The following is a 25445-nucleotide window of genomic DNA, read 5'->3' as shown; positions in this document are numbered from 1 at the left end:
GAAGAAAAATGTTCAACAGGAGGGCATTTAAAAAAAAAAATAAAATAAACAGCAAAACCCTAACTGCAGGTGAGAGCATGAGAGAGCATAATTAAAGACACCATCATTTTAATGAGATATTATCGCATACTTAACTCTTTTCAATCCAAAAACTCCATGTAGAATGTATCACCGAGTGTCAAGACACAGCTGTGAATGGCCACAGCTGGACTTTGGGGGGATTTTATTGGTGAAACATGGAAATATAACAAGGGTCGCGATGAAGAAATCGCAGACATCAAGGAGTGATCGAGATTTTCTTTTTCATTTAGGTACCCTTTTAAATGTTTTTTTTTCTACTTTTCGTTGTTTGGATCGATTCTTTATCATCTAAAATATTGGGGGAAATGCGACAGTAACAAAAAATACATTTAAGCGATAGTTATGAGCTAGATAGCTGTGACTTATTTACAGATGCTATTTTTTTTCATTGTGACGTAATTTGTTTAAAAGTTTAAAATATGCAAGTGAAGAATTTTTTTAAAGTCGTTTTTTTTTTTTTTTTTAAATATTGGACATCAATTAACGATTCTAAGCTAAAAATGACAGACATTTCAAATAATAAATATAATTGCCTTCTTTTTTTGGCTGGGTTGAAACAAAGCGGTTGCACAGAGTGTGTAAATGGGGGGTCTCCAGGGTAAAACGGATAAATTAATGATAATCCGGGGGCATGATGCGCCATGAAACTGCTATGGCAGCATCTATACAAATTGTTCTATCAAACACAACATTTCTTTTGGGTTAAAATACAGCAGTTTATTTTAAAGATGGATGAAAGGGCAGAAACTGCTTTTTCAGCCTTGTCTGTGTTGTCCGCCATATATAAGTACTGTATAGAGAGAGATTTGCAGGCATTTACCTGAGTGCCCTATATAGATTTCAAACTTGCTGTTGATTTAGGGGCATTCTTGGGTCACCTGTGCATTTCTGGTCAATTCCTGTTGATTTCGGTTTAATTCCAGGTCAATTCTTTCTGATTTTAGATCATTCCCAGGTCACTTCCTGTTAGTTTTGGTACATTTTCAGTTTATTTTTCCAAGAAAAATAAACTCTGGTTATGGCCCTTTTAAAATCCTTGTATTTAACAGAGTTCCCATACATATTTTAAACATTTATTTATATTCAACTGTCGTTACAATACTCCCGTTGGAAGTCAAAGGCAGGCGTACCTAATGAAGTGGCCGGTTTGTGTTTATCATCCTCCCAGGGTAGGTTGTGAGGGGCGGGCATTGTTCGTACTATCGTGGTAGGAGGAAGGAGCGTTGGCTTCGGGAGTACCTAACCAGTAGTAGCGTGTGGCAACGAAGATGGGTAGGCCAGTACAAATAAAAGAGTGAGAAGCTAACCACACGCTTTGCCGGTACCGGTTCGGTGCCACTTCTGGGGCTGCGATGTTTGCAGTAAGGCGGGAGGAGGAAGAGGAGGAGGAAGAGTAGACTGTCTGGCAGACAGGTGCACCTCCTCCTCTTCCTCCTCCACAGTAGAGCGAGTGTTCCTCCTGTCAGGTGCAGGCAGCAGCCATGGATCCCCGCAAGGAAAAGCCGCGCAAGCCCATGAAAGCCAAAACGACGAAGCGGAAAGAGAAAACGCACCGGAGCGGCATGTTCACCCGGCGGAAATCGCTTCGTTCTCTCAGTCAGTTCATGAGCAGGATTCTTAAAACTTTGAGCACTTTGGCGCACTTCGGCGAGGGACGGCCGCCGGAGCCCAGAGAGGACGACGACGACGGCGGCTTCGGTCGAAGCGACAGCGGAGGCTTTAAAGAACAGCCCCCGGTGAGTGTTCCGAAGGAAGGCACTGTGAAAAAGAGCGCCACGCTGTCTTCCCACGGTTCGGTCAAGGAGCGACTGTCGTGGTGCTACGGTGACAAGACCCCAGGGGCTCTTGGTCTCAAAAACCATGGGAACACCTGCTTCATGAACGCCGTGGTGCAGTGCCTCAGCAACACCGACCTTTTGGCTGAGTACCTCGGGTTGGAGCGGTATAAGATGGACGTGTTGGCCCGGAGAGTGAACGGCGAGACCGCCAGGGGTGAGGTGACTGAACAGCTCGCGTCGCTAGTTCGAGCCTTGTGGACGCTGGAGTACACGCCGCAGCTCTCCGTGGATTTCAAGGTGAGATTCTTAAAATCTTTCCCACATTTAAACTTTGATTACACAAAGTACTATATGACTTTAGTAGCTTTTAATATCTTTTATATTGTCCACCATTTCAAAATGCGTAGTAGTCACGAGACTCCACAGGTGCGTCGGAATGGAAAAAAGTCTCAAATGGGCGTGGTCATAAGAGGAAATTGCCGGCTTTTCCCTTGTGTCCAAACAGGTGTTCGGCCATTCCTTACTACGCGGCGAAACGTCTACACAATGCTCAGCGCGCTTGCGCATGCATCCACACGCATGCGCACATCGGTTAGAAGCAGCGAGTACTCACTATTTTTGTTTTTATTTAGTTATTTAGAACCTTTTCACTGTCTTAAATATACTTTTTGCATGTATTACCCTCACATACTTTTTCCCATTGTGTTTTTTTTGTGTTAGCTTTGAAGCAGTTGACCACATTAGGCACGGAGCGTATTTTAAACCGTCCTTATTTGATATAACTACATTTAAGTATTTTCTGCAGTCATTTTTTTTTTGTGTACGTTATTCCTGTATGCATCTAAACAAAACAAGTTCAGAGCGCACGGTAGTACTTTGGGTGTCAAATTCGACGAATGTAGAACGTTTCGCCGATGTAGGAGATTTTGGCAGAACACCGGTCCTCAAGGGCCGCCGTGGGTCCTGTTTTTCCCCCATACCGATCGAACACAGCCCATGTAACCACTGCCTAAAGAAAGCAGCACCTGGCTAGGCTACAATTAACTGATTACACTTGTAAGACACCAGTTGGTGCAAAGGTGGCGTCCTGTTTTGTTGGAAAAAAATCCAGCACCCACAAACTTTTAAGCCACATTATTTGCTTTATACAATGAGTTCAGTTGTACGGGTAATTTTGTCTTCCCATATCCTGTAAGGATAGAGTAGACCCTACCATTATTGAATGAATTATTTTTATTATGTTCAGACCTGGTGCTGCATCACCAGTAGGTAGATGAGGAGACAGTGTAAGGCGCTTTGAGGGCCTTAACTCATTCACTCCCAGTCATTTTCACCATAGAAAGGCCCTTCGCCCCTGGGCATTTTACTGGATTTTGACTGATTTTGCACGGCCCACAGAAAATTCTGTTCTATAGCTATATAAACATGAAACCCACCAAAAGAAAGATTAGACTCTCGTCTTTCAGCAGAAAAAAAGTTAGTTCATATCTTTTTCCATTCTTTAGAAATCAGCATTAGAATTTTTTTTTGTAAAAGCATACATTTCAAACATAACTTTGACTTTAACACAGCTATTTTTCGCTTTTGTGACATCCCAAACATCTGAATAATGTTTTCGTTCTACAAAATAACATAAACAACAAGACAAGTAGAGCTTTTGATCGCAAAGTAAAACATGTATTTACACATAACTAAACTATTAAACTGTTGAACTATTTGCGCACATAACAACGGAGAAGGCTCTCGGCTGCTCCCGGTTGAATGAAGTGGCTCCCAGTAATCTGATGAGCCCGGATCAAGAACTCCACAAGGAACAACGAAGTCAAGCTAGCCGACCCTCATTTGGATCAGTGTTTACATTATGTGCATTACCGTAATGCAACACTGTGGCTTCAGAGTGCAAGTCCCAAGAATGGGTTCATTTCAGAAGGACACTGACATAAACATGAACTGAAAAAAAGTGAAATGAAATCAAACATTAGAATTTCATGACAGAACTTTGGATGCCTCAGATATAGATGGTTCTCTGGATATTTCATATTTCTTTTCATTAATATTTTGCCAAATCACTTTCATATTACAATACTTTAGTTTGAGTCAAGGAGTGCTCCAGTGTCCCCCAGAAGTCGACTCATTTTTGGATAGCTCCCTGTTCTTTTAATAAAGGGACTTGCACTTCAAAATGTTTTTTTTAGTAGTTTCAGAAAACAAAGGTTTGAATTGAACGTTGTATCACATGAACCAATCACATATAAGTTAGTATAAGTCAATACAAATGTATTTTGCTTTGATCATTTCGCCTATAAATTAATTATATTCATATTTGTGAGAAATGAGGCCCAGACCCCCGTTCAATAATTTGTTTGGTCTTATTAATGTCCCGTCCCTTGCAAAAAGTGTACATGCAGGTTATGCTGTTATATCGTTCCTACCAATGTTGAGACCAAACCTACACCCTTGAACAATCATAATTGAAGTATATCAAACTCCCATGTGATACGTTAAAACTGTTCAAACCACAAGGACACTCAGATTCCTATTCTCTGTTTATAAGCAGCTGAACAGGACGAGTTAAAAAAGTTTGCAAACATTACTGCGTTTCTGAAGTTTATGAAAAACTAAGGCTTTTGAAAACTGAGCAATCTATACCTATTTTAAATCACACACACCACAGATTTTAATGTTATACGTATTGAATTGCCTGATGCAAAATGGCCAGTAAGTCAAGACACGCGTCCCCATTGGCTCACTGCTCTAATCAAACATCTAGCCTTATAAATGTGATATCAATAGGCAAAATTTTGCTCTCTCATTGGTTTGTGGTCTCAGGCTTCCAAACGAGGGACCGATCAACTGATTTTCTTGTGGTTTTGTTTTGTTTTTTTGGTGTAAATTCGCCATACAGGCTATTTCAAATGCTACAACATAAAACAGAGCATGCTAATAGAAATACAGGATAGCATCACAAGTTGCGGGACACGAGAAATAAATATTAATTTGAAGGACTATCACACACAAAACGGGTGATGTGGTTAATCAAAAAACTTTTTTTCTCGTGGAAATGGTCACTTTACCCAAGGTACAACACCAATTTTGAAAATATGGCAGTTCCAGAAATTTGTTTTGTGTGTTTGTGGAAAATTTAAATATTTTGATGAAATGTGAATTAAAATTTTAATAAAATAGTTTATAGTAATTATTTTTCTCAACATCTCCTTGAGCAATTTATTTTTGTTTGCTAATCAGGCAAACCGCTTTTCTGGTTAGTTTACAAATTTTAGTTAAAACATATTGAGCATTTCTCAAAGGCTACATCCCACAACTTACGTGTTACTTGTCTTAAAACTCAACTTGAATAGTGTGGAATGGAACATTATTTTTCAGAGGAGCAGTGTATGCAGAATAGATCACACATTCATTGACAATTGATTCATTGACTTTAACGAAACTGCTCTTTAGCTGCTTATGACTTGGATTTTTACAAATAGTAATTTTTATACATATATACAGTATTATTTTAAAGCTTCTTTGACACAGCTTACCTGTGTAGACCCCAATCACCAACGTCACACAATCACGTGATCGCTGTATTGTGCCGCCATATTGTCCGTCATTATGTGTCCGTATTGTCAACGATCGTAGTTTCTGAAGGTAGATTCACTTGCAAATTATGGAAGCCCCGGTGCTTTCAGACGCTGTAAACGCATTGGATGAGTTGCATAAAAGCCGTTATTTGGAAAAGCTTCGGTCGATCCAGTCGCCAGATCCAAATTTGATGCCCAAACCGATGTTTCCTCCTGTCCGGTCCCGTCCCGTGCGTCAGAGCTCGTCCTGAGACCACAAAATTTCCAATCATACTCCAATTTATGTCACGATGAGGAGTCTGGTACCCAAAATCGGCACCGGCCCGAATATAAACCGACATTTGGTCAGCTGAGCGTCACCGTTGTCACGATTGTAAAATGAAACTTGATCGACAACGGGCCGGTGTGTGCCGAAAAATACGGTAGCTGCCCCGCGTGAAATGTCCCCCCTGACGGGAGGCTTATTTATAACGCTTTATTGACGTGAAGACATCAAATGTTTTCATGGACGCATTACAGTAATGGATTTATGACTGTAAGATCAGTTTTAAATAATTAAATGACACAAAATATTAGTACTGTATTTTAGTAACAAATCGTGGACTGGGCCACATAACCATCTTTGAACAGAAATGTATTAGTCTACAGGTTTTCACGACCATATCCCAATGACAATCACACACGTATGACATTTATTAGTTCAAGCTGAGTAAAATAATACATATTCACGGTACAAGAAAGTCGTTTCCGTGCGGGCGCTCCCGTCAGGGGGGACATTTCACGCAGGGCGGCTATTTTTCGGCGCAACACCTGTTGTTGCGCTCACCTTCTTACTGCGTGACCGTGGCGACGAGCTTCGTAGTCTCTGTCTGATCATGTCTGCGATCGAGTTTGCATCATATTGATGTTTTCACCGCTGTCTAACGGCTGTCGACACAAACGTGTCATGGACCGAGATAAACAAACCGTGCTGCTTTAGAGATTTGCCCTTTTTACAATGGGCACACAGCAACTACTAAAATGACCGTTTATCTTCTCTGTTACTGCAACCAACCGCCACACATGCCTTCACCATTTTGATTAATCAATGTTGACGATTGTCAGGAAGGTTTTTGGGTTTGTTTACTAGGCGGTGATTCTTTAGACAAGCAGAAAAACACGCAGGAATGTACGAAGCGGTAATATGTAAACACGATGAGCTGACGGACAATATGGCGGCACCAGTCAGGGGGGCGGAGTTGTCTATTGCAGTTGTCCAAGTTATTTCTGTGACCTTGTGGGGTTTTTGTTCATTATCAAAGCAATAACTAAACGATTAATGATAATACAGTAATAACTAATTTATCATTGTGTATGTGACATTTACAGCCATTCAACAAAAGCCCTATATTTCATTGTACAGTGAGACAAATAAGTATTTAGTCAATCACTAATTGTGCAAGTTCTCCCATTTGAAAATATTAGAGAGGCCTGTAATTGTCAACATGGGTAAACCTCAACCATGAGAGACAGAATGTGGAAACCCCCCCCCAGAAAATCACAGTCTGATTTTTAAAGAATTTATTTGCAAATCTTCTTACGAAGCCACTCCTTTTTTGCCCTGGCTGTGTGTTTGGGATCATTGTCATGCTGAAAGACCCAGCCATGTCTCATCTTCAATGCCCTTGCTGATGGAAGGAGATTTTCACTCAAAATCTTTCGATACATGGCCCCATTCATTCTTTCCTTTACACAGATCAGCCGTCCTGGTCCGTTTGCAGAAAAACAGCCCCAAAGCATGTTGTTTCCGCCCCCATGGTTCACAGTGGGTATGGTGTTCTTCGGATGCAATTCAGTATTCTTTCTCCTCCAAACACAATAACCTGTGTTTCTACCAAAAAGTTCTATTTTGGTTTCATCTGACCATAACACATTCTCCCAGTCCTTTTCTGGATCATCCAAATGCTCTCTAGCGAACTGCAGACGGGCCAGGACGTGTACTGGCTTTAGCAGGGGGACACGTCTGGCAGTGCAGAATTTGAGTCCCTGGCGGGGCATTGTGTTACTGATAGTAGCCTTTGTTACTGTGGTCCCAGCTCTCTGTAAGTCATTCACTAGGTCCCCCCGTGTGGTTCTGGGATTTTTGCTCACCGTTCCTGTTATCATTTTGATGCCACGGGGTGAGATCTTGCATGGAGCCCCAGATCGAGGGAGATTATCAGTGGTCTTGTATGTCTTCCATTTTCTAATAATTGCTCCCACAGTTGATTTCTTTACACCAAGCGTTTTACCTATTGCAGATTCAGTCTTCCCAGGCTGGTGCAGGTCTACAATTTTGTCTCTGGTGTCCTTCGACAGCTCTTTGGTCTTAGCCATAGTGGAGTTTGGAGTGTGACTGACTGAGATTGTGGATAGGTGTCTTTTATACCGATAATGAGTTAAAACAGGTGCCATTAATACAGGTAACGAGTGGAGCCTGGTTAGACCTTGTTAGACCTCGTTAGAAGAAGTTAGACCTCTTTGACAGCCAGAAATCTTGCTTGTTTGTAGGTGACCAAATACTTATATTCCACTCTAATTTGGAAATAAATTCTTTAAAAATCAAACAATGTGATTCTCTTTTTTTTCACATTCTGTCTCTCATGGTTGAGGTTACCCATGTTGACAATTACAGGCCTCTCTAATCTTTTCAAGTAGGAGTACTTATACTACATTCAGAAGTGCATTTCTTATTAGGAGTTCAAATTCCCTTTTGACTGCAATATGTGTAACTGTTGTTTTAGTGCTTAAGCTTAACATATAAGATGCTACTTTTTTCCCACTTCTGTGAACCATGTTGTTTTATAGTCCAATATGGTTTATTTGTAGATTTTTACAGGCTAATGAGATGCATGACTCTGATGCAAATGTCGCATAATATGTGGGTTCCTGTGGCTTACATATTCCTAATAGTTTTCTTGTAAAAAATGGTGGGTGCTGCTTATAATCAGTAGTGCCCTATAGACCCTACTCACCGACGTCACAAAATCACGTGATCGCTGTATTGTTCCGCCCCCTTGTCCGTCATTTTGTGTCTGTATTATCAATGGTCTCAATTGATCGAGCAATTTATAATGCATTTCATGGAAGACCCGGTGCTTTCGGATGCCGTAAACTCACTTGATGCGTTGCATAAAAGGCGTTATGTGGAAAAGCTTCAGTTTATCCATTCGCCAGATCCATATTTGATGCCTAAATCGATGTTTTTCGACCCGCTGTCTCCGCCGTATTTGCCTGACATCTGCTAGCTACCCTGATATGTACAACTATCTTGTCCACACAAAATCAGCCTATTCTCACGAAAGTTTGAAAAACTTTAAGAGCTTGGAGGCTTATAAATACTTCGTTGCTGGTTGAGTGAAACAGGTCCTCGTCCACAAAAATTCGGCAGGAATCTATCTTGTGCTTGGAAAGGTGAGTTACGAAATTTTCAATTCAAAATCTTTTGTTCTTGCTAACATCCACTGTCAAGTCTAATGTATTTCATGTCATTTGTCAATGGAGCTAGGGCTTTTAATGTTTATATGGTTTGGCGATAGCACTCTCACTACATACATACGTGTATGTTGTCGGCGATTAGCCTAGCAATGATCTTAATTGTGGTTGTCAGCCCAAAATCCTCTAAATATATATTAAATGCATCTTACCAGATATAAAATGACTACTACATAATCTGTGGTAATCGTTTGGAGCCCAGTTTTCTCGTCGAATTGCAGCAGCCCATCTCGCTCTCTCCTCTCCGGGTCTCTCGGAATCCGGTAGAACTTCAAGTCTCTCCGTCTGTCTTCTCTGTTATTGCAACCGACCGCCACACACGCCTTCACCATTTTGATTATTAATGTTAACGAGCAGAAAAACACGCCGTAAATAGGAGGAATGTACGTAGTCGTAACAGGTAAACACGATGTGTTGACGGACAATTGGGCGGCACCAGTCAGGAGGGCTGAGTTGTGACGTCACGTGGGTAGGGTCTATAGTTCGAAAAAGTACAGTAGATGTTTATTGGAGTCATTTGTTTTTGTAAGGACAGTTGACAATTCAAGCAAACCAGGGCCACTGGTTGTAAAAAGATCCCCTTCATCCTATGTCATTAACTTGCCATTAAGTGATTAATCGTCCATTTCATGTGCACATGTACAAACAAAGCCCAGTCAAATGGAAACAGTGGGCCTCAAGGCAGCTAAGAAACTGTGTCACGATTGCCGCACATCTAGTCAGTGCATCAGTGAGTGTTGCGCCTTCCTCATCAGGGTAAATCATTAAACTATATTTTACTATGTGGGTGGGGAAGTGAGAATGTCACTCAGCTACACTTTGGGGAGAAAGGCCCAGACACAAAGTAGTCTTAAAATGTTGCAATTCATGTCAAGTGAGAGTGTAAAGCATCTAAAAGTAAAAATGACTTTTATAGAGGAAAGCAGAAAAGCAGGTAGGATCGAGGGCAACGGGGCACAACTAACAAATTGCATCCAACAACATTAACTAAGATGTACACAATATCATAAAGCGGTCACGTGATCAATAAATCTGGAGACTGGCATCATAGTTGATGGTAGCTTTGCATGTAACTCAAAAGCAGCCATCTATGTTATTCTTTTGTTTTGTTTTGAACTGCGGTTCTTCAGTGCACCGCACAGCCCAATGCGTTTGGCCCATCAACACCGTTAAAATACTGAAATAACCAGAATTCTCATGCGACGCAGGGAATCTTTCGCATGACCGCCCCAAAAATTACTAGTCGCGCTAAAACGAAGGTTTAAAAAAAATAAATGAATAAAAATGTATATAGACATACAATTTTTATCTAATTCACACACATACATCAATCAACGTTGTTCCATTCATTTCTAATGGCCAAAATTTCCCCTTTATTTTCAATGGCAGAAAAATGTGTGGTTGTGATGTTTGACCAAAAACTTACCGTTACAGCCCATTGACATCCACCTGCGCCCGAGTAAGTCGATGCCATTGACAGTCATTTATTTTTATTCTGTTGATGCCAATGTTCTTGGATTCCATTGACGGCTATGTACGTCCATGCCATTGGCGGCCATGTACGTCATACCAAATTACCATATAATGCATCCAAATCAATAGGACCTGATTTCAACAGGAATTGACCCTGAAATGTTCCCAAATCAACAGGAGGTTACCTGAAATCAGAAGGATGTGACCCAAAATGGGTTTATCTGTGAAAGCAAAGCTACCATCGCAGTTTCTCCAGAAATTGCATTTTCTAGTGTGATCCATAATATTGTGCAGAGAACTAGTTTACAACATCATATGGTGCCACATGATAATTCATCTGACTGTTGACGTACTTTAGTAGACGCTGCTGTTTTGGTTCGTAACTGAGTTCAAAGCATCTCACTAAGGTGTTGATCGATAAAATAACTGTTACAGAATGTTTTTTGCTGATGGGGGTGCATCTATTTTAGGGATGCTTTTATTTGAATAAGTGTTAGTTGGAGCCTGGCGTTCGTTCCGGGGATGCTCACTGTTTGAGGAACGGGGCAGAGGCCTATTAGGGACTCAAAGGCACAGAGCTCCCTCCAGGTTACTTCCACCATGCACAGAGAATGAGACATTTATATTCTTAAAGGTACGGTAGATGCATTTTTTACCAACTCCCCAGTTTGCCACACTACAGTCATTATACCAAAAAAGTGTTTACATAAGCAAAAAGCCCAAATTGGCTGTGACATGACACAAATGTGTTAAAGAGATTGTAGGGATCCATTGAGCTTCAAATCCATGTATAAATCCACTTTCAAAAGTACATGTCCTCATTTGGGTTGCGGATGACCTTGGGCGAGAGGAAGGACAGTAAGGACTGGTCATTGTCCTATCACAGGACACTTCTAGACAGCCTGCATACTAGTTCTCAAACCACTGTACAATTTACAGTAGAGTCGCAATAACCATTAGTGCCACTAATACAAGGTAAAGTTTGTTTTGTTTAATCCTCATCTTCCTTTGTGCCATATCCCCTCTCACAAGTACACGACAAAGATCTTGTTACAACAACTGGGTTTGGTCATGTGATGTTCTTAGGCTTTATGACTGAACTAGTTGGCATTGCCCTGACTGATTTACCCACATGCTGTGTCGTGTCAACCTGACTCACCTGTGCGACTACCCAGCACATTGAGGCGGTTAGGCTGCATTCTTTGGAAGTCATGGAGAGGAAGAGGACATTTGCACTAAACGCAGTACTCAACATCAAGAGACCTTATCAAAACTTGAGGCCATTTAAGTAGTGGTCAGAAAAAATGCTTGTCTAAATTGACCTCCCTCTGGGTCAATTGGATGACAGAAAACTAGTTCTCTCACAAGGGGGAGGATTTTAGGCAGATATATTTCAGATATACACTGGGCATTGCTTCATTTGACATACCGGTAATCTGTTCCACTCGGTTGTAATATTGTATTTAGTGGTGTTTTTAGATATGAAAGGCCTGACTTACAAGTTTAATATACGAGCCATTGTAAGACCAATTAATGGGGAGGGGGGCCGGTATATGGCGGAAAACATTCAGGTGACTTGAAGTTCTGCTCTGAGACCCCAATTAGGCCAAATTTCAAAATTTTCCTATATGCCTGTGGGATACATCATTGGAAACTTTTCTGGGGGAAGAAACATTTTGAAACTGAGGGAATGTGATACATCATTGGAAACCTTTCTGGGGGAAGAAAAAATTTGAAACTGAGGGAATTTAAAAAAAAAATAAAAAAAAAATTAAACCCCTAAACCCAATCTCGAGGTGAGAGCATAATTAAGGACACCATGATTTTAACGAGATATTATCGTGTACTTACCTTGTTTCGATCCAAAAACTCCATGTAGTGCAGGGGTCCTCAAATACAAATCTTAAAGGTTCACACTTCTTTCTTAAAGCATGGGCCCATTTATGAATGTCGGTCAAGTACAAGGCAAGTCGAAGGTGGTAAAGGTGGTTTTCTTTTGACCAAACAAAAATACAATGCAATTCTGATAAATTAACAAAACATTTTTTATTTTTTTAATTTTTTAAAATAAAAATACAACCAAAGAAAACATGCGAGTACAGATTTGTTTACACATGTACACTTAATAATTGACAAGATTTTTCATTAAGGTGCAAACAATAACTATTAACAAATGGCATTTAACATTTTCACTTTTTATCAGAGCAACTGTCTTTAAGCATATTAAGCAGAGGTTTGGTACTTGCAGTTGGTAAAATGGACGCATATTTGTCATTCCATTCCTCATTGAAACAGCATTTTTGTTGTCCACTTTTCTTCTCTTGGTCAACTTTGAGCATGCCATTTTGTTAGATTCAGTCTTCTACTGGTGGCATGTGAGGTGTTAGTGAACGTTGCTTAACGTTGTGATGTTGAACGTTCAACTTGCTGTTGTCTTGTGGAAGTTGGAATCATCTGGCCCCTGCTCCTACATTTGGTTGAATCTGAAACTAAGGAGTTGATTACAGATCAGCAACACGTGTGTGTGAGTGTGTGAGAGCCCACCAGAATTTACCCCGCCTAACCTGAAACCAGAAAACAACAGCCAACAAATAGCATAGCATAGCAAAGAAACTGGTCACGCTAAAATAAAATAACAGATGAGCCACTGCACTGTCTTTGGTGACTGAGTCCGAGCATACTCTATCACGGAAAATGCCTTTTCTTTTGAAGTGAATGGCATTTCATAACCTGAAAAGATAGAAAAAAGATAGAAATGCCAAAGTTACACACAAAAACATTTCTACACAAGCTGTGAAAATTTGAGGTAATTCCAACGAAATTTGTCAAAATTATTGGCCTACGAAATGGGGTCAAACATTCTGTAACACCATGTATATTGTTAATTAAAAAAAAAAAAAAAAAAGTGTATATATATATATATATATATATATATATATATGTGTGTATGTATATATATATATATATATATATATATATATATATAAAATCAAAATAAAAGCAGTCCTTTACGTGAGCATAAACCCACAGCCACAGCTCAACATTATTACCATCAGAACAAAAATAATTATTTTCCATAAAAAGCATGTGTGTATGACATGTATCATGTTTACATTAATACACACACTCTCTTTCTCAACACAGACAGTTGCCAGAGAGAAAAAAAACACATATGTTACCACCACTAGACACACTAAAACTGCTGGAGTTGCTGGTGGAAAACATTCATGGTAGTATTTACTAAACTTTAATTTTGTATAGACGCAAACTCATATCGGAGGTATTGCCTCTTCGGCAGCCACCCACTGCAAACATGTTATAGTCGGTTGGCCCTCCTCCTCTAAGGCGCGGCCGTCTGTAACTTTTCTGTAGCCGAAGTATTCCCATACCACCAATTTCGTTTTCTTCGATGGGGGAAAAAGTTCAGGAGTTTCACCTCCTCCAGCCATCATGTAACACAGCTGACTCACTGACAGTGAGCAACAACCGGTGGGGTAGGGTTGAGCCTTGCAGCTGCAAGCGAGGGATTTCCCCATGCATTTTTGGACCTAAGAAATAGCTAATACCTTAGGGACGGTATAACGGAAAATTTGTGCGGTTTTGAAACCTTGACGTTTTCTCACCACGGTATACCTTGAAACCGGTAATCGGCACATGTATAGTCTCCACTTACATTTTACAAAAGTTATTTATATTATATGTAGTGATGCACGATAATGCATTTTTCAGCCGATACCGATAACTGATAATTTCCTCCTCGTTCCAACCGATAACCGATAATGTCAAGCCGATAATTTTATTTAAGATTTATGTAAAATTTTAAAGTATACACAAGAGAAAATATTGCTGTGCAAAAATAATATTGCTCTTTTTTTTTCAACATCAAATGTGAACAAGTAGTAGTAGTAGTAAATTCCAACATCTAAATAAAGACCGATTGTCTGACATTGTGTAATGGTAAACTTTTGGCAACAATTACTTACAGAGTAAATACATAAGTTGCACAAAAATGGCTTTAAAAGTATGCCATTCCTAAAGTATAACATTACTACACAGCAAAAACACAGCTCCTTAAGACTAGTTAAGGTCCCTTGTTTTCAGTGTAAATCTATTGGAAATAAGTTAAATTAACTGCCAGCACTTCAAGTATATTTCACTCAGATTTCTTGAAGAAAAATGGCCAGCTGAAAATAAGATTAACAGCCTTATTTTAAGCAATAAATTATTATACATAATCCTAAAAAAACAAAAACTTGTCAGAAATGCAATATTTAGTTCAAGTAAGTGGAATAATCTGGCGCATTCAACTAGTCTTCAACACTCAAACAAGATGGGGAAAATTATTTGACTAGATTTAAGAAGAATGATCTGATTAAGATGTCATAAATTTAAAGCGTACTGAATGCATTACTGACTGGATGACTTCTTTGTGTCGTTTAGTGCATGTTACAATTATCAACTAACCACTGTGCCGTCATGATAAACATGGTTTGTTGACATCACCTGTGTAAATGTCCGTGGTAAAACTGATGTGATCGGCATGTCTTTCACGAAGAATCGTGGTCGTATAAACTGCATTATTTTTTCATCCAGGGGTTTGGCTATCGGGTCATTTCGGGAATTTCCTCCCGCCTGTGCCCTTCAGTCCGCCCGGCTGCCAAATTAGCACCCGCGCCAGGCCTCTGTCTTGAACTGGAGTGGCGGCGGCAGCTAAGTTCATACCATATATCCGCCCGCCCCGGCCGGCTCGCTGCGGCGCATTCGGTGCATGGCTCTGCTCTCATGCTCTACCCGCCTAGGGCGAGGCGGCGGCGGCCTGCCGGACAGGCGGGCTCCGTCGGAAGACAGCTACTTGTCAACTATCGATCTCGTGAGGTGTTTAGCCATAGATGGGAGTTTACCACTCGCTTTGGGCTGCATTCCCAAACAACCCGACTCGGGGAGGACCGCAGCGTCTCTGTATCGTCACAAGCCCCGTAGCTTCCTTTATAGTTTATTTGTTAACAATAGCTTTAGCATTCGTGCTAGCAGCAGCATATTCGTTCCAAAAATCATTGTGATGCAGTTTTAAATGGCTGCTGGGTTAGTGCTAGTGGTGTTCAATGAGGACGCTTTCTTTAGGCCTTGAGGAACTGTTTTGTAGATGGCGAGAGTGTCGTTTATTTCATTTCACACACGGGAAAAGCAACGCACGCTAGGGAGAGCACCTCAACACTGATGTGTAACACCGCCTCCTCTATGACGCTGTACTCCTAAACCCCTCCTCCCACAGGGGCTTCAGAGAGGGGAGGGGTTGAGCAGGCGGCAGTGAAGAAGTGGAGAAAACTGCTTGGTTGCGCACATTTGGAGGCTAAATCAAGTATATAATTATCGGATTGCATTATCGGTTGATTTTTTTATTATCTGTATTATCTGTGTGACGTCATAATTGCCATTATCGGCCGATAATTATCGGCAGCCGATATTATCGTGTATCTTTAATTATATGATTAAATGACAGAATATGTTGAACTTTCAAGGTTCTGTATAATGAGGAGAGTTGATCATCAGTGCCGTGAGCGTTCTCATGTCTTTTTTACTAACCTTGTCACCTTGAGCACTTCATTTAAGGCACCGTGACAAAATGGTGGTTACTGCGAGTCAGTTCTATTACCTCCTGCTCTTAATGCTTGAAAAGGGGTACCCACTTGATCTTCTCATTACCACAGGCTACAATAAAGAATGATCAAGAATGTAGAAGAATATCCCAGACGGGACTGTCACTTTATTTGGGAGAGAATAGGATGATTTCATTTGAGTTCTAACAGTGCGGTGGATGAGTCACTTCTTGTCCCGCACCATGATGGTTATTTTGGCTGGATTATTGGTTCACCCGCTGTGTAGCTACTCTGCATCACGAAAGAAAACATGTCCTTCATTTCCCCTTTCTTGCCTGGCCTCGCCCCATTTCACGGACACAGTGATTTGTGTGTGTGTTAGCTCACACACAGAGCAATGCTGGAGGCAGCGTTACTGTAGCAAGTGCATCCAGGCTGGGAGACCAGGCCGAGGAGGAGGAGGAGGAATAAGAGGCCCCTTGCTGAGATGTCTCCAGTGGTGTGTACTAAGAGGAGGAGGGGGGCATCGCTTGGAAATAAAACCACAGTCCTCCCTGTCCTGTCTCCATAGTAGAGAAAAGACAGGCATCCGTGAAAGCTGCTTGTTACTGCAACATTCCTCCCTAATTCCTCAAGTGTAAAATTTATGTTACCAAACTTTTCATTTGTAGGAAACGTTGCTTGAGAATTCCTGAGCCTCTTGATGAGATCTTTTCAATGTGTTGTCATGTTTTTCTAATATTTCGAAGCTTACAAATAAGCTTGGAGAGGATATCGAAACAAAATAAATTGCTAGAACCATATCAAAGTACTTACATGCATATATTTGTAATCTTTTACAAAGAACAACCAACATTAGTGCTGCATTGATCATCAGACATTGATTGCAAAATTCTGGTCAACAAAATATACGTCTGTGTGCCTTTCACTGGTCCAAGGTTTACAAGGTGCCCACACCAAAATGGGCTGTAGAAGTTGAAGGAGAAAATGTGACAACCATGTATCCAGTAATAGAAATTGTTTTGTTCAATGACCAAAAACCAGAATAAGTACACACAAGACTTACATATTTTTCTCGATTGTGGGTTTTTGTTTCTCGCTGTACCATTTTTGAGTGGGAAACTCAGCCCTCAGCTAATTTTCTACAGCATTTGTCCCCATTAGGTCTACAGGTGATTTTGAGTCTATCTCAACTAACTTTGAGCAAGACACTGGGTACATCTGGGACTAGTCACACACCATTTGCAGAGAATTTGGATAAAAACAACATTTCACACTTACATCCACACAGTTGCCAATTTCGAGTCTTCAATGGACACTATACGCGTTAAAAAAAGAAAATGGTTTAAGATTCTGCAGTAGCACTGGGACAACATGCAAATACCACACAGAAAGGTCGAAGTCAGGATTCAATCCCCAAATCTCATCATTTGAAGGCATAACTGTGTGTGCAATCTACTGTGGAAATGCGATATCAATCAGCTGCTTACCGAATTGTTCATGGATAGACAGAGACATTTAATTAACTGAGCACAGCAGAGGAGAAAAAAAATCAATTATGTTGTATTGCAATTTAATAGCCCGCTGTTTAAAATGACGGAGTAGACATTTAATTAACACAATGTTGTAACATAAGAAAAAAAAATCAATTATCATGTTTTGCGCTTTAACAAAATGCCGTTTGAAATTATTTTATTTAACCAAGTTGTTGAAGAACAATTGGTAGGCTTGTGTTGTCAACATGTTACAGTGTGCATGTAAGACTTGACACGCTCTAAATCCAGCAACGTGTTACTCGATGTTGACGCACTTTTGTGCCTCTTTGTCAGTCAGAATACAAATGGCACTAGTGGCTGGCTAATATTTTGAAAATATTTTTTTCCTCATGTCATGATGGAATCCTGTCACACAAATTGACAGCAACTCTTTGAATAATAGTGAAACACTTCTTCCATAAAACCTTCAATACCAGTAGGTTCTGAGCTAAAGGTTTTCACGAACTGAAACAAACTTCAAATAAACTAATTCCAGCCTATGAGTTCTTGATGAGAATTTTGGCAGTAGCTTCAGGATAAGTGATGCAAACAGTCAAATGATCAAGTAGCCTATATTATTGCGGAAAGTGGGTTGTGCTTTGTTTATTTTGGTTTTAAGCCATTGTGACTTTGTCTAATTATCTTTTTCTCAGCTGCCATTTTGACATACAGTAAGCAAAACAGTAAATGGTCACAAGGACCAGAGTAGTAGCATAATGCAAAAAAACCCGTTTGTCGCTTAAAACGTGGACAAGCCACAATGACTTAATCTACCCAGTTTTTCATAATTTAGCCCCAGCAGCGAGAAAAATAATTTCTCATTTTGAAAAGCGGCTTTGGCAGGGACAAGGCACTGATTGAAACTGGTCTTCAAATGAGAATTATTATATTGCTAAAACTGGCAAATCTAGTATAGAATTATGCTATGCATCGTATTCTGGTTTTCAGGCGATTATATGAATTTTGTCTGGTTTGGTGTCTCATTTAGTAAAATCCATTCCAACCAAGCTTACTTAATACATATCGCAATCACAATGTTGATGTTGATGTGATTGTTTTTCACATCAATAAATACACTGCATTCTTAGCTATCCTTGGTTAATGTGATAAGCAGTGGAACAATGCTCCTTTGGGCAGAAATAGTCTCAATTACATGCAGCCATTCTGTTAAAGATCTAAAATCTCCAACGTTAACATTGTTGATGCACTGCACGTTTGATGTAGATTAAATCTGGAGGGAAGACATTTTTGTCGTCTAAGTGTTGCCGCACATTAATAGGACTTGGAAACACAGCTCGTGGCTTAACACGGGCAAGCCTGGCAAGGATTATTATTTTTTTTAACAACACAGGCACTTCTTGTGAGAGTTTCTGTGACGAGAGGGGCTCGGATTCATCTTTTTCACGCTTGAAGGGCCACGGCTTCGTGAGGCTCGAGGAGGTCAGGCGGGGAGATGAAGAGAGGTGTTTGAAGTGGTCCCCTTTGTTTGGGGAGGGTGCATAGGAGGTGTATGACAGTGATTCAGGGCAACACTGATGGATTGTTTGTCCTATCCAGCCTCACCTCTACTTTATGGACAACACAGGATGTTTACAATTGTTTGCACACACAAATCTTAGTGGTGGATATACGCCAACTGGACTGTGGAGTGTGATTGTTTTTTTCTGTGCGCGTGGAACAGATGGTGCAGCACGATTTTAGAGCAATATTAATTAACTCATATTTTTTACGAGAACACAGCAGTTATGTGTTGTCCATGTTGCAACACTGAATGTGATGGTCTCCAAAGCACTATGTCCGAAATAGTCTGCATTTACAGTCACTGAATCACAATGTTACAGTGTGTGGTAGTGCGGTGCCCTTATTGTTAGCAGATCTTCGCCACGGTTGAGAGGCTCTGGGTTTAAGAATCGATGGCTTTCCCAAAACATTCAAGCATGTTAGGTTAATTAGAGACTACGTTACTGATAGGTAAAAGTGGGAATCTTGGGGCACCTAACAATTCGATTACGATTCAGAGAATACGATTCGATTATTAATTGATTATTAATGCACCACCCCCCAGATGCTTTTAATATTTAGTACATTAGTTACAAAAAAATCACAAAAATCCTCTCAGGCTTAAATAAACTACTATTTCAGTGTCAAGTTAACAGTTAAAACAGTCATTAAAATACTCAAGTCCGCATTCTGTATCAGCAGCTTTAAACTACATTCAATTAGTTGAATATTGTGGATCAACCAATAGACCCTACTCACGTGACGTCACAGCCACGCCCCCGCGCCATGTTGTCCGGATACTCGTCATATAAATGCATTAGCGCTTCGTAAATTCCTCCTATTATTGCACGTTTTACTGCTCGTCAACATTAATACTCAAAATGGTGAAGTCGTGTGTGGCGGTCGGTTGCAATAACAGAGAAGATAGACGGAGAGACTTGAAGTTTTACCGGATTCCGAGGGACCCGGAGAGAAGAGCGAGATGGGCTGCTGCAATTCGACGCGAAAACTGGGCTCCAAACGACTACCACAGATTATGTAGTAATCATTTTATATCTGGTAAGATGCATTTAATATATATTTAGAGGGTTTTGGGCTGACAACCACAATTAAGATCAGTGCTAGGCTAATCGCCGACAACATACACGTATGTATGTAGTGAGTGCTATCGCTAAACCATATAAACATTAAAAGCCCTAGCTCCATCGACAAATGACATGAAATACATTAGACTTGACAGTGGATGTTAGCAAGAACAAAAGATTTTGAATTGAAAATTTCGTAACTCACCTTCCGAGCACAAGATTCCTGCCGAATTTTCGTGTACGAGGACCTGTTTCACCCAACCAGCAACGTAGCATTTATAAGCCTCCAAGCTCTTAAAGTTTTTCAAACTTTCGTGAGAATAGGCTGATTTTGTGTGGACAAGATAGTTGTAAATATCAGGATATCAAATGTCAGGCGAAGCCAGCGGGTCGAAAAACATCGATTTACGCATCAAATACGGATCTGGCGAATCGATAAACTGAAGCTTTTCCACGTAACGCCTTTTATGCAACGGATCCAATGAGTTTACAGCGTCAGATAACACCGGGGCTTCCATGAATTGCTCTATAACTTGCTCGACTAATTGAAAACAATGAGAATAGGTCTGAAAAAGAGGTACAATATGGCGGCCGGAAACAGCGACACGCCCATTTTGTGACGTAGATGAGTAGGGTCTATAAAGTTGTTAAAATTGCCCCCGTCATTCCATAATTTCCCTTCCGTCTACTTTTGACATGTGAAAGTTTAAAACTATTTCATCATTTAAAGATAGATTCAAGTCAAGATTTTGCCGATTTAGGAGTATTTTAGATAAAAAGTGAATTAGGTTCGCTCGGAAGTCGACTGCTTTAAGATGGCATCTGTTTACAAACGCCGGCGAGTCTGTTATTTCGCATGTAGTTTTCTATACATGTACTAACGCTGCTAAGTCTGATATTTTACATTTAGTTCTACATACATATGATATCCACCGTAGCATTATGTGGGCGTAGCTTGTAGCAGCTGTCGGCTGCAGGCAGGTATTATTGTTTTTTTATCTAGCGGCATGAGTTGAGAATGATGTTTACTAAGGGAGTTCCAAAAAATCGATTATTAGATGCATCGCGATTCGACACGAGACGATTCAAGTACAATTCATAAAGGTTCTAAAATGATGATTTTTCCCTAATAACTTTCTGACAACCACTCATAGCAGAACGAAATTCAAGACATGTCTGCCGCCCAGACACCCTTAACGAACGCACACACAACGTTATGATGGATGCTGTCGGTTACTGAGCAAGAGATTTACTCCTTTTCAAAAGACTGGAAAATAAATTTGTGTAAGAGACAGGCAGGGAGTGCCAGGGACCCGGCGGTCACGCTTCTGTGCCCAAGTTATTTTTTAGAGCGAGAGGGGAAGAGAGATAGTTCGTTGCTCCTTGTCTTTCAGATGTCCAGCAGTAGTTTTAAGTCATGTCAATTTAAAAATGTCCTGAGTGTGTTGCTAAGACCTGTGTGCGTCTATAAGAGGTCAGTAAACGAACCCTCTTGTACTGTTTAGCCTTTATTGTTGTTGTTTTTGAGATGTTAACAGTTAGCTCTGAGTGCTAAGCTAATTAGATAATTTGCTAGCGTGTATTTTATATGCAGAACTTGTAAAACCATGATTAAGTACACCGGTAACACTACAGACATGCGAAACAGGACAGAAATCTGTGAAAACAAATATATTGGTGTAAAGAAGCCTTATTTCTAAAAACAATTTGTTTCCAGAAATGTGTGGAATTCATTCCACCTGTGTAAATTTTATTGTACTGTACTTTAAAATGGTTAATGTTTTTGCACTTTCTAGTAAAAAAGAAAATAATAATAATAATAATAATAATAAAAAAGCAGCTAAGGGCAGCTTTTTGTTGTATGGGCATGTTTCCATCATTCCTGTTGAATCATTAGGATGTTTAAAATAAATAATGGACATAAATATGTTTGGCTACTTTATTAATTAGTAATGTACGATGCATCGATAATCGTGATCATCGTTATAACCGTGATCATCGTCAATACTATGATCATCGTTCAATAATCGAATCGTAGCACCCTGAATCGAATCAAATCGTGGGGTGCCTAAGGTGGCACACCCCTAATGTTACGCTCCGTCCGTTCCTCATTGCGTCCCGAAGACCGCGCTGACTTTGTTTTAGTTCCGCTTTACTTGGCATATTTCAATATTGGAATTTGGATGTTTGTGAATTGTTCTCGAACCTTCCACGACCGAATCGCAAATAATCTAAGAATCAGAGATTCCGCACACCACTACTAATAGGTGTATTTGTGATTGTGAATGGTGTATTTTGGTTTTGCCCTGTGTTTAACTGGCGACCAATCCAGAATGAGATCTACGATTAATTAATTTTTTATATACTGGAAGTTATGATATGACCATCTCCCATTTGTCAGCTACGCACCAGTGGGCATCATCATGGATTCATTAGTAAGATGTTCGTCAAAAATATTGTCAATTTGAGTTTTAATAGCAGCTAAGGCAAAATGGAGCGATCTACCACCATCTAGCTTGCTGGCTAAAGAACACTAACTACTTGGGAACCCTGCTCACTTGCATTGAGAAACACTATGTTCTGCCTTGACAAGTTATGGTCTCCTCTGTCATCATGCTATAATCTTGCTCAGATGACCAGGTTTTGTTTTTCTTTATCTCAAGCTGCTGCAGTGCCTCTTAAAATTGTTGTTTTATCGCATTCACACAACCGATAGAACACAATGTTTATTTCTTCCATAAAATGTTATGCTCGTTTTGAATTGCCAACGTTGCGGATGACCATGACCATACAAATTACAGTTTTAAAGTAGGTGATGTTCAGTTTCATGCTCAACATTCTTCTATGGAGTTTTGTTTGATAACACAAGAAGTGAACTGAATACTGATGGAGGTTTCATAAAACGACAGGTGCTCCTCAAAGTAACGTGTGATTCAGTCACTTTTAGACTGTCTTGTCGGCCTGGAATGTTTAGATCAATTCACCCAAGCAATTCTCTTTTTCATAACGAAAAGAAACAACACCAGCGATAATGTAAGGGGTGAAGAAAAACAACAAAATAGCTTTGTTAAGTTTGAGTTGGTATGATGGCTGTTTCTGGACACAGAGCAAAGTTTGATTGAAGAATATTATACTAAGTGAAAAGAGTCCTAATGTTTTATTACTATTTCACTGCCTGTAGCACTTGAATCCATCTATCCCTATGAGGCAGGATGTACAGTGATGAGGAGAGTCTCACTTTGATCTGATGGATGTTTCTGCTTAATTCTAGTCCGATTTGACCTGTAAAGCGCATTGTTTTTAGACTAGACAGATGGATCTGGCATTTAGGGAGGGCTAATGGCTGCAATGTCATGAGGTGAGGCAAAGGTTGTGTAAAGCAAATATTCTGACGAAGTTGAAGGCAAGGATGATACAGCTACAAGGTTATGACTCCTCCTGTGGCCGTATCTTACCTTTCAGAGGCAAAAATACTTTCCTCAACAAGGCCCAGTAAAGCAGTGAGCAGTTTACAACTCAGCACTCCTCCAAAATGGTTGTGTTTAAGGCAATATTGACATCTGATGCGTTTTTGATTGTTCACATGATCACATCGGATGCTGGAGCTAATGTCACACATCTGATTTAAGGAATACATTTCGTGGTGTAAAAACAGTTATTGATATATCAGTGTTTTTGGGTGGATAAAAATAAAAGCATATTTTCACTTTCTGTTAGCAAATAAGTTCATAATAGTTTGGTCTGATATATAACGTACCTCTCCGGCAGAGGGAATGCTTTAAATACAATAGGGTGCAGAAGTGGGTGTCTGTCGTAAAATTTTACAACGGGATCAATAGTACAATAAAGTGCCTTTGGTTTAAAAAGGGAAATCTGCAATTGGTGCAAGTATGGTGCGACTCAGTCCTGTTCTGACGTTCCACTACAACATTTCACACCCTTGCTGTTAATACTAACCCAGAAGCCAACAAATTTGCTGGTTGACTTTGTTGTCAAATTCTGTGTCTGTGTGAGCCCTTTGAAGCAGCACTGACATGGAATGGGATGCCCAAGTAACCTTACAAGATGGTATCATACTCATAACAGAGACAGATTGCACGTATACCGTAATTTCCCGAATATAAGGCGCACCCGTGTACAGTGGGGCAAATAAGTATTTTGTCAATCACCAGTTGTGCAAGTTCTCCTACTTGAAAAGATTAGAGAGGCTTGTAATTGTCAACATGGGTAAACCTCAACCATGAGAGACAGAATGTGAAAAAAAAAAAACAGAAAATCCCCTTGTTTGATTTTTAAAGAATTTATTTCCAAATTAGAGTGGAAAAGAAGTATTTGGTCACCTATAAACAAGCAAGATTTCTGGCTGTCAAAGAGGTCTAACTTCTTCTAACGAGGTCTAACGAGGCTCCACTCGTTACCTGTATTAATGGCACCTGTTTTAACTCATTATCGGTATAAAAGACACCTTTCCACAACCTCAGTCAGTCACACTCCAAACTCTACTATGGCCAAGACCAAAGAGCTGTCGAAGGACACCATAGACAAAATTATAGACCTGCACCAGGCTGGGAAGACTGAATCTGCAATAGGTAAACGCTTGGTGTAAAGAAATCAACTGTGGGAGCAACTATTAGAAAATGGAAGACATACAAGACCACTGATAATCTCTCTCGATCTGGGGATCCATGCAAGATCTCACCCCGTGGCGTCAAAATGATAAGAACGGTGAGCAAAAATCCCAGAACCACACGGGGGGACCTAGTGAATGACCCACAGAGAGCTGGGACCACAGTAACAAAGGCTACAATAAGTAACACAATGCGCCGCCAGGGACTTACATCCTGCACTGCCAGACATGTCCCCCTGCTGAAGCCAGTACACGTCCAGGCCCGTCTGCAGTTCGCCAGAGAGCATTTGGATGATCCAGAAGAGGACTGGGAGAATGTGTTATGGTCAGATGAAACCAAAATAGAATTTTTTGTAGAAACACAGGCTCTGGTGTTTGGAGGAGAAAGAATACTGAATTGCATCCGAAGAACACCATACCCTCTGTGAAGCATGGGGGTGGAAACATCATGCTTTGGGGCTATTTTTCTGCAAAGGGACCAGGACGACTCATCTGAGTAAAGGAAAGAATGAATGGGGCCATGTATCGAGAGATTTTGAGTGAAAATCTCCTTCCATCAGCAAGGGCATTGAAGATGAGACATGGCTGGGTCTTTCAGCATGACAATGATCCCTAACACACAGCCAGGGCAACAAAGGAGTGGCTTCGTAAGAAGCATTTCAAGGTCCTGGA

At 40.4% G+C, this 25445-nt stretch overlaps 1 protein-coding gene across 1 annotated transcript in view; it reads left to right on the top strand.

Annotated features, from left to right (window-relative positions):
- The first annotated feature begins 1297 nt into the window (after positions 1-1297).
- The window catches only part of usp43a (ubiquitin specific peptidase 43a), a 165073-nt gene continuing 140925 nt past the window's right edge, over positions 1298-25445 (top strand). Inside the window, exon 1 of the mRNA XM_057843065.1 lies at positions 1298-2156. Within this exon, the coding sequence (XP_057699048.1) occupies positions 1563-2156 (594 nt within the window). The 5' untranslated portion in view covers positions 1298-1562. The remainder of the gene's footprint in view (positions 2157-25445) is intronic.

Source organism: Corythoichthys intestinalis, chromosome 8 (genome assembly GCF_030265065.1).
Source record: "Corythoichthys intestinalis isolate RoL2023-P3 chromosome 8, ASM3026506v1, whole genome shotgun sequence".
NCBI classification, from domain to species: Eukaryota; Metazoa; Chordata; class Actinopteri; order Syngnathiformes; family Syngnathidae; genus Corythoichthys; species Corythoichthys intestinalis.
The sequence above is the reverse complement of the archived record's forward strand: the minus strand, read 5'-3'. Positions and strand labels throughout refer to the sequence as shown.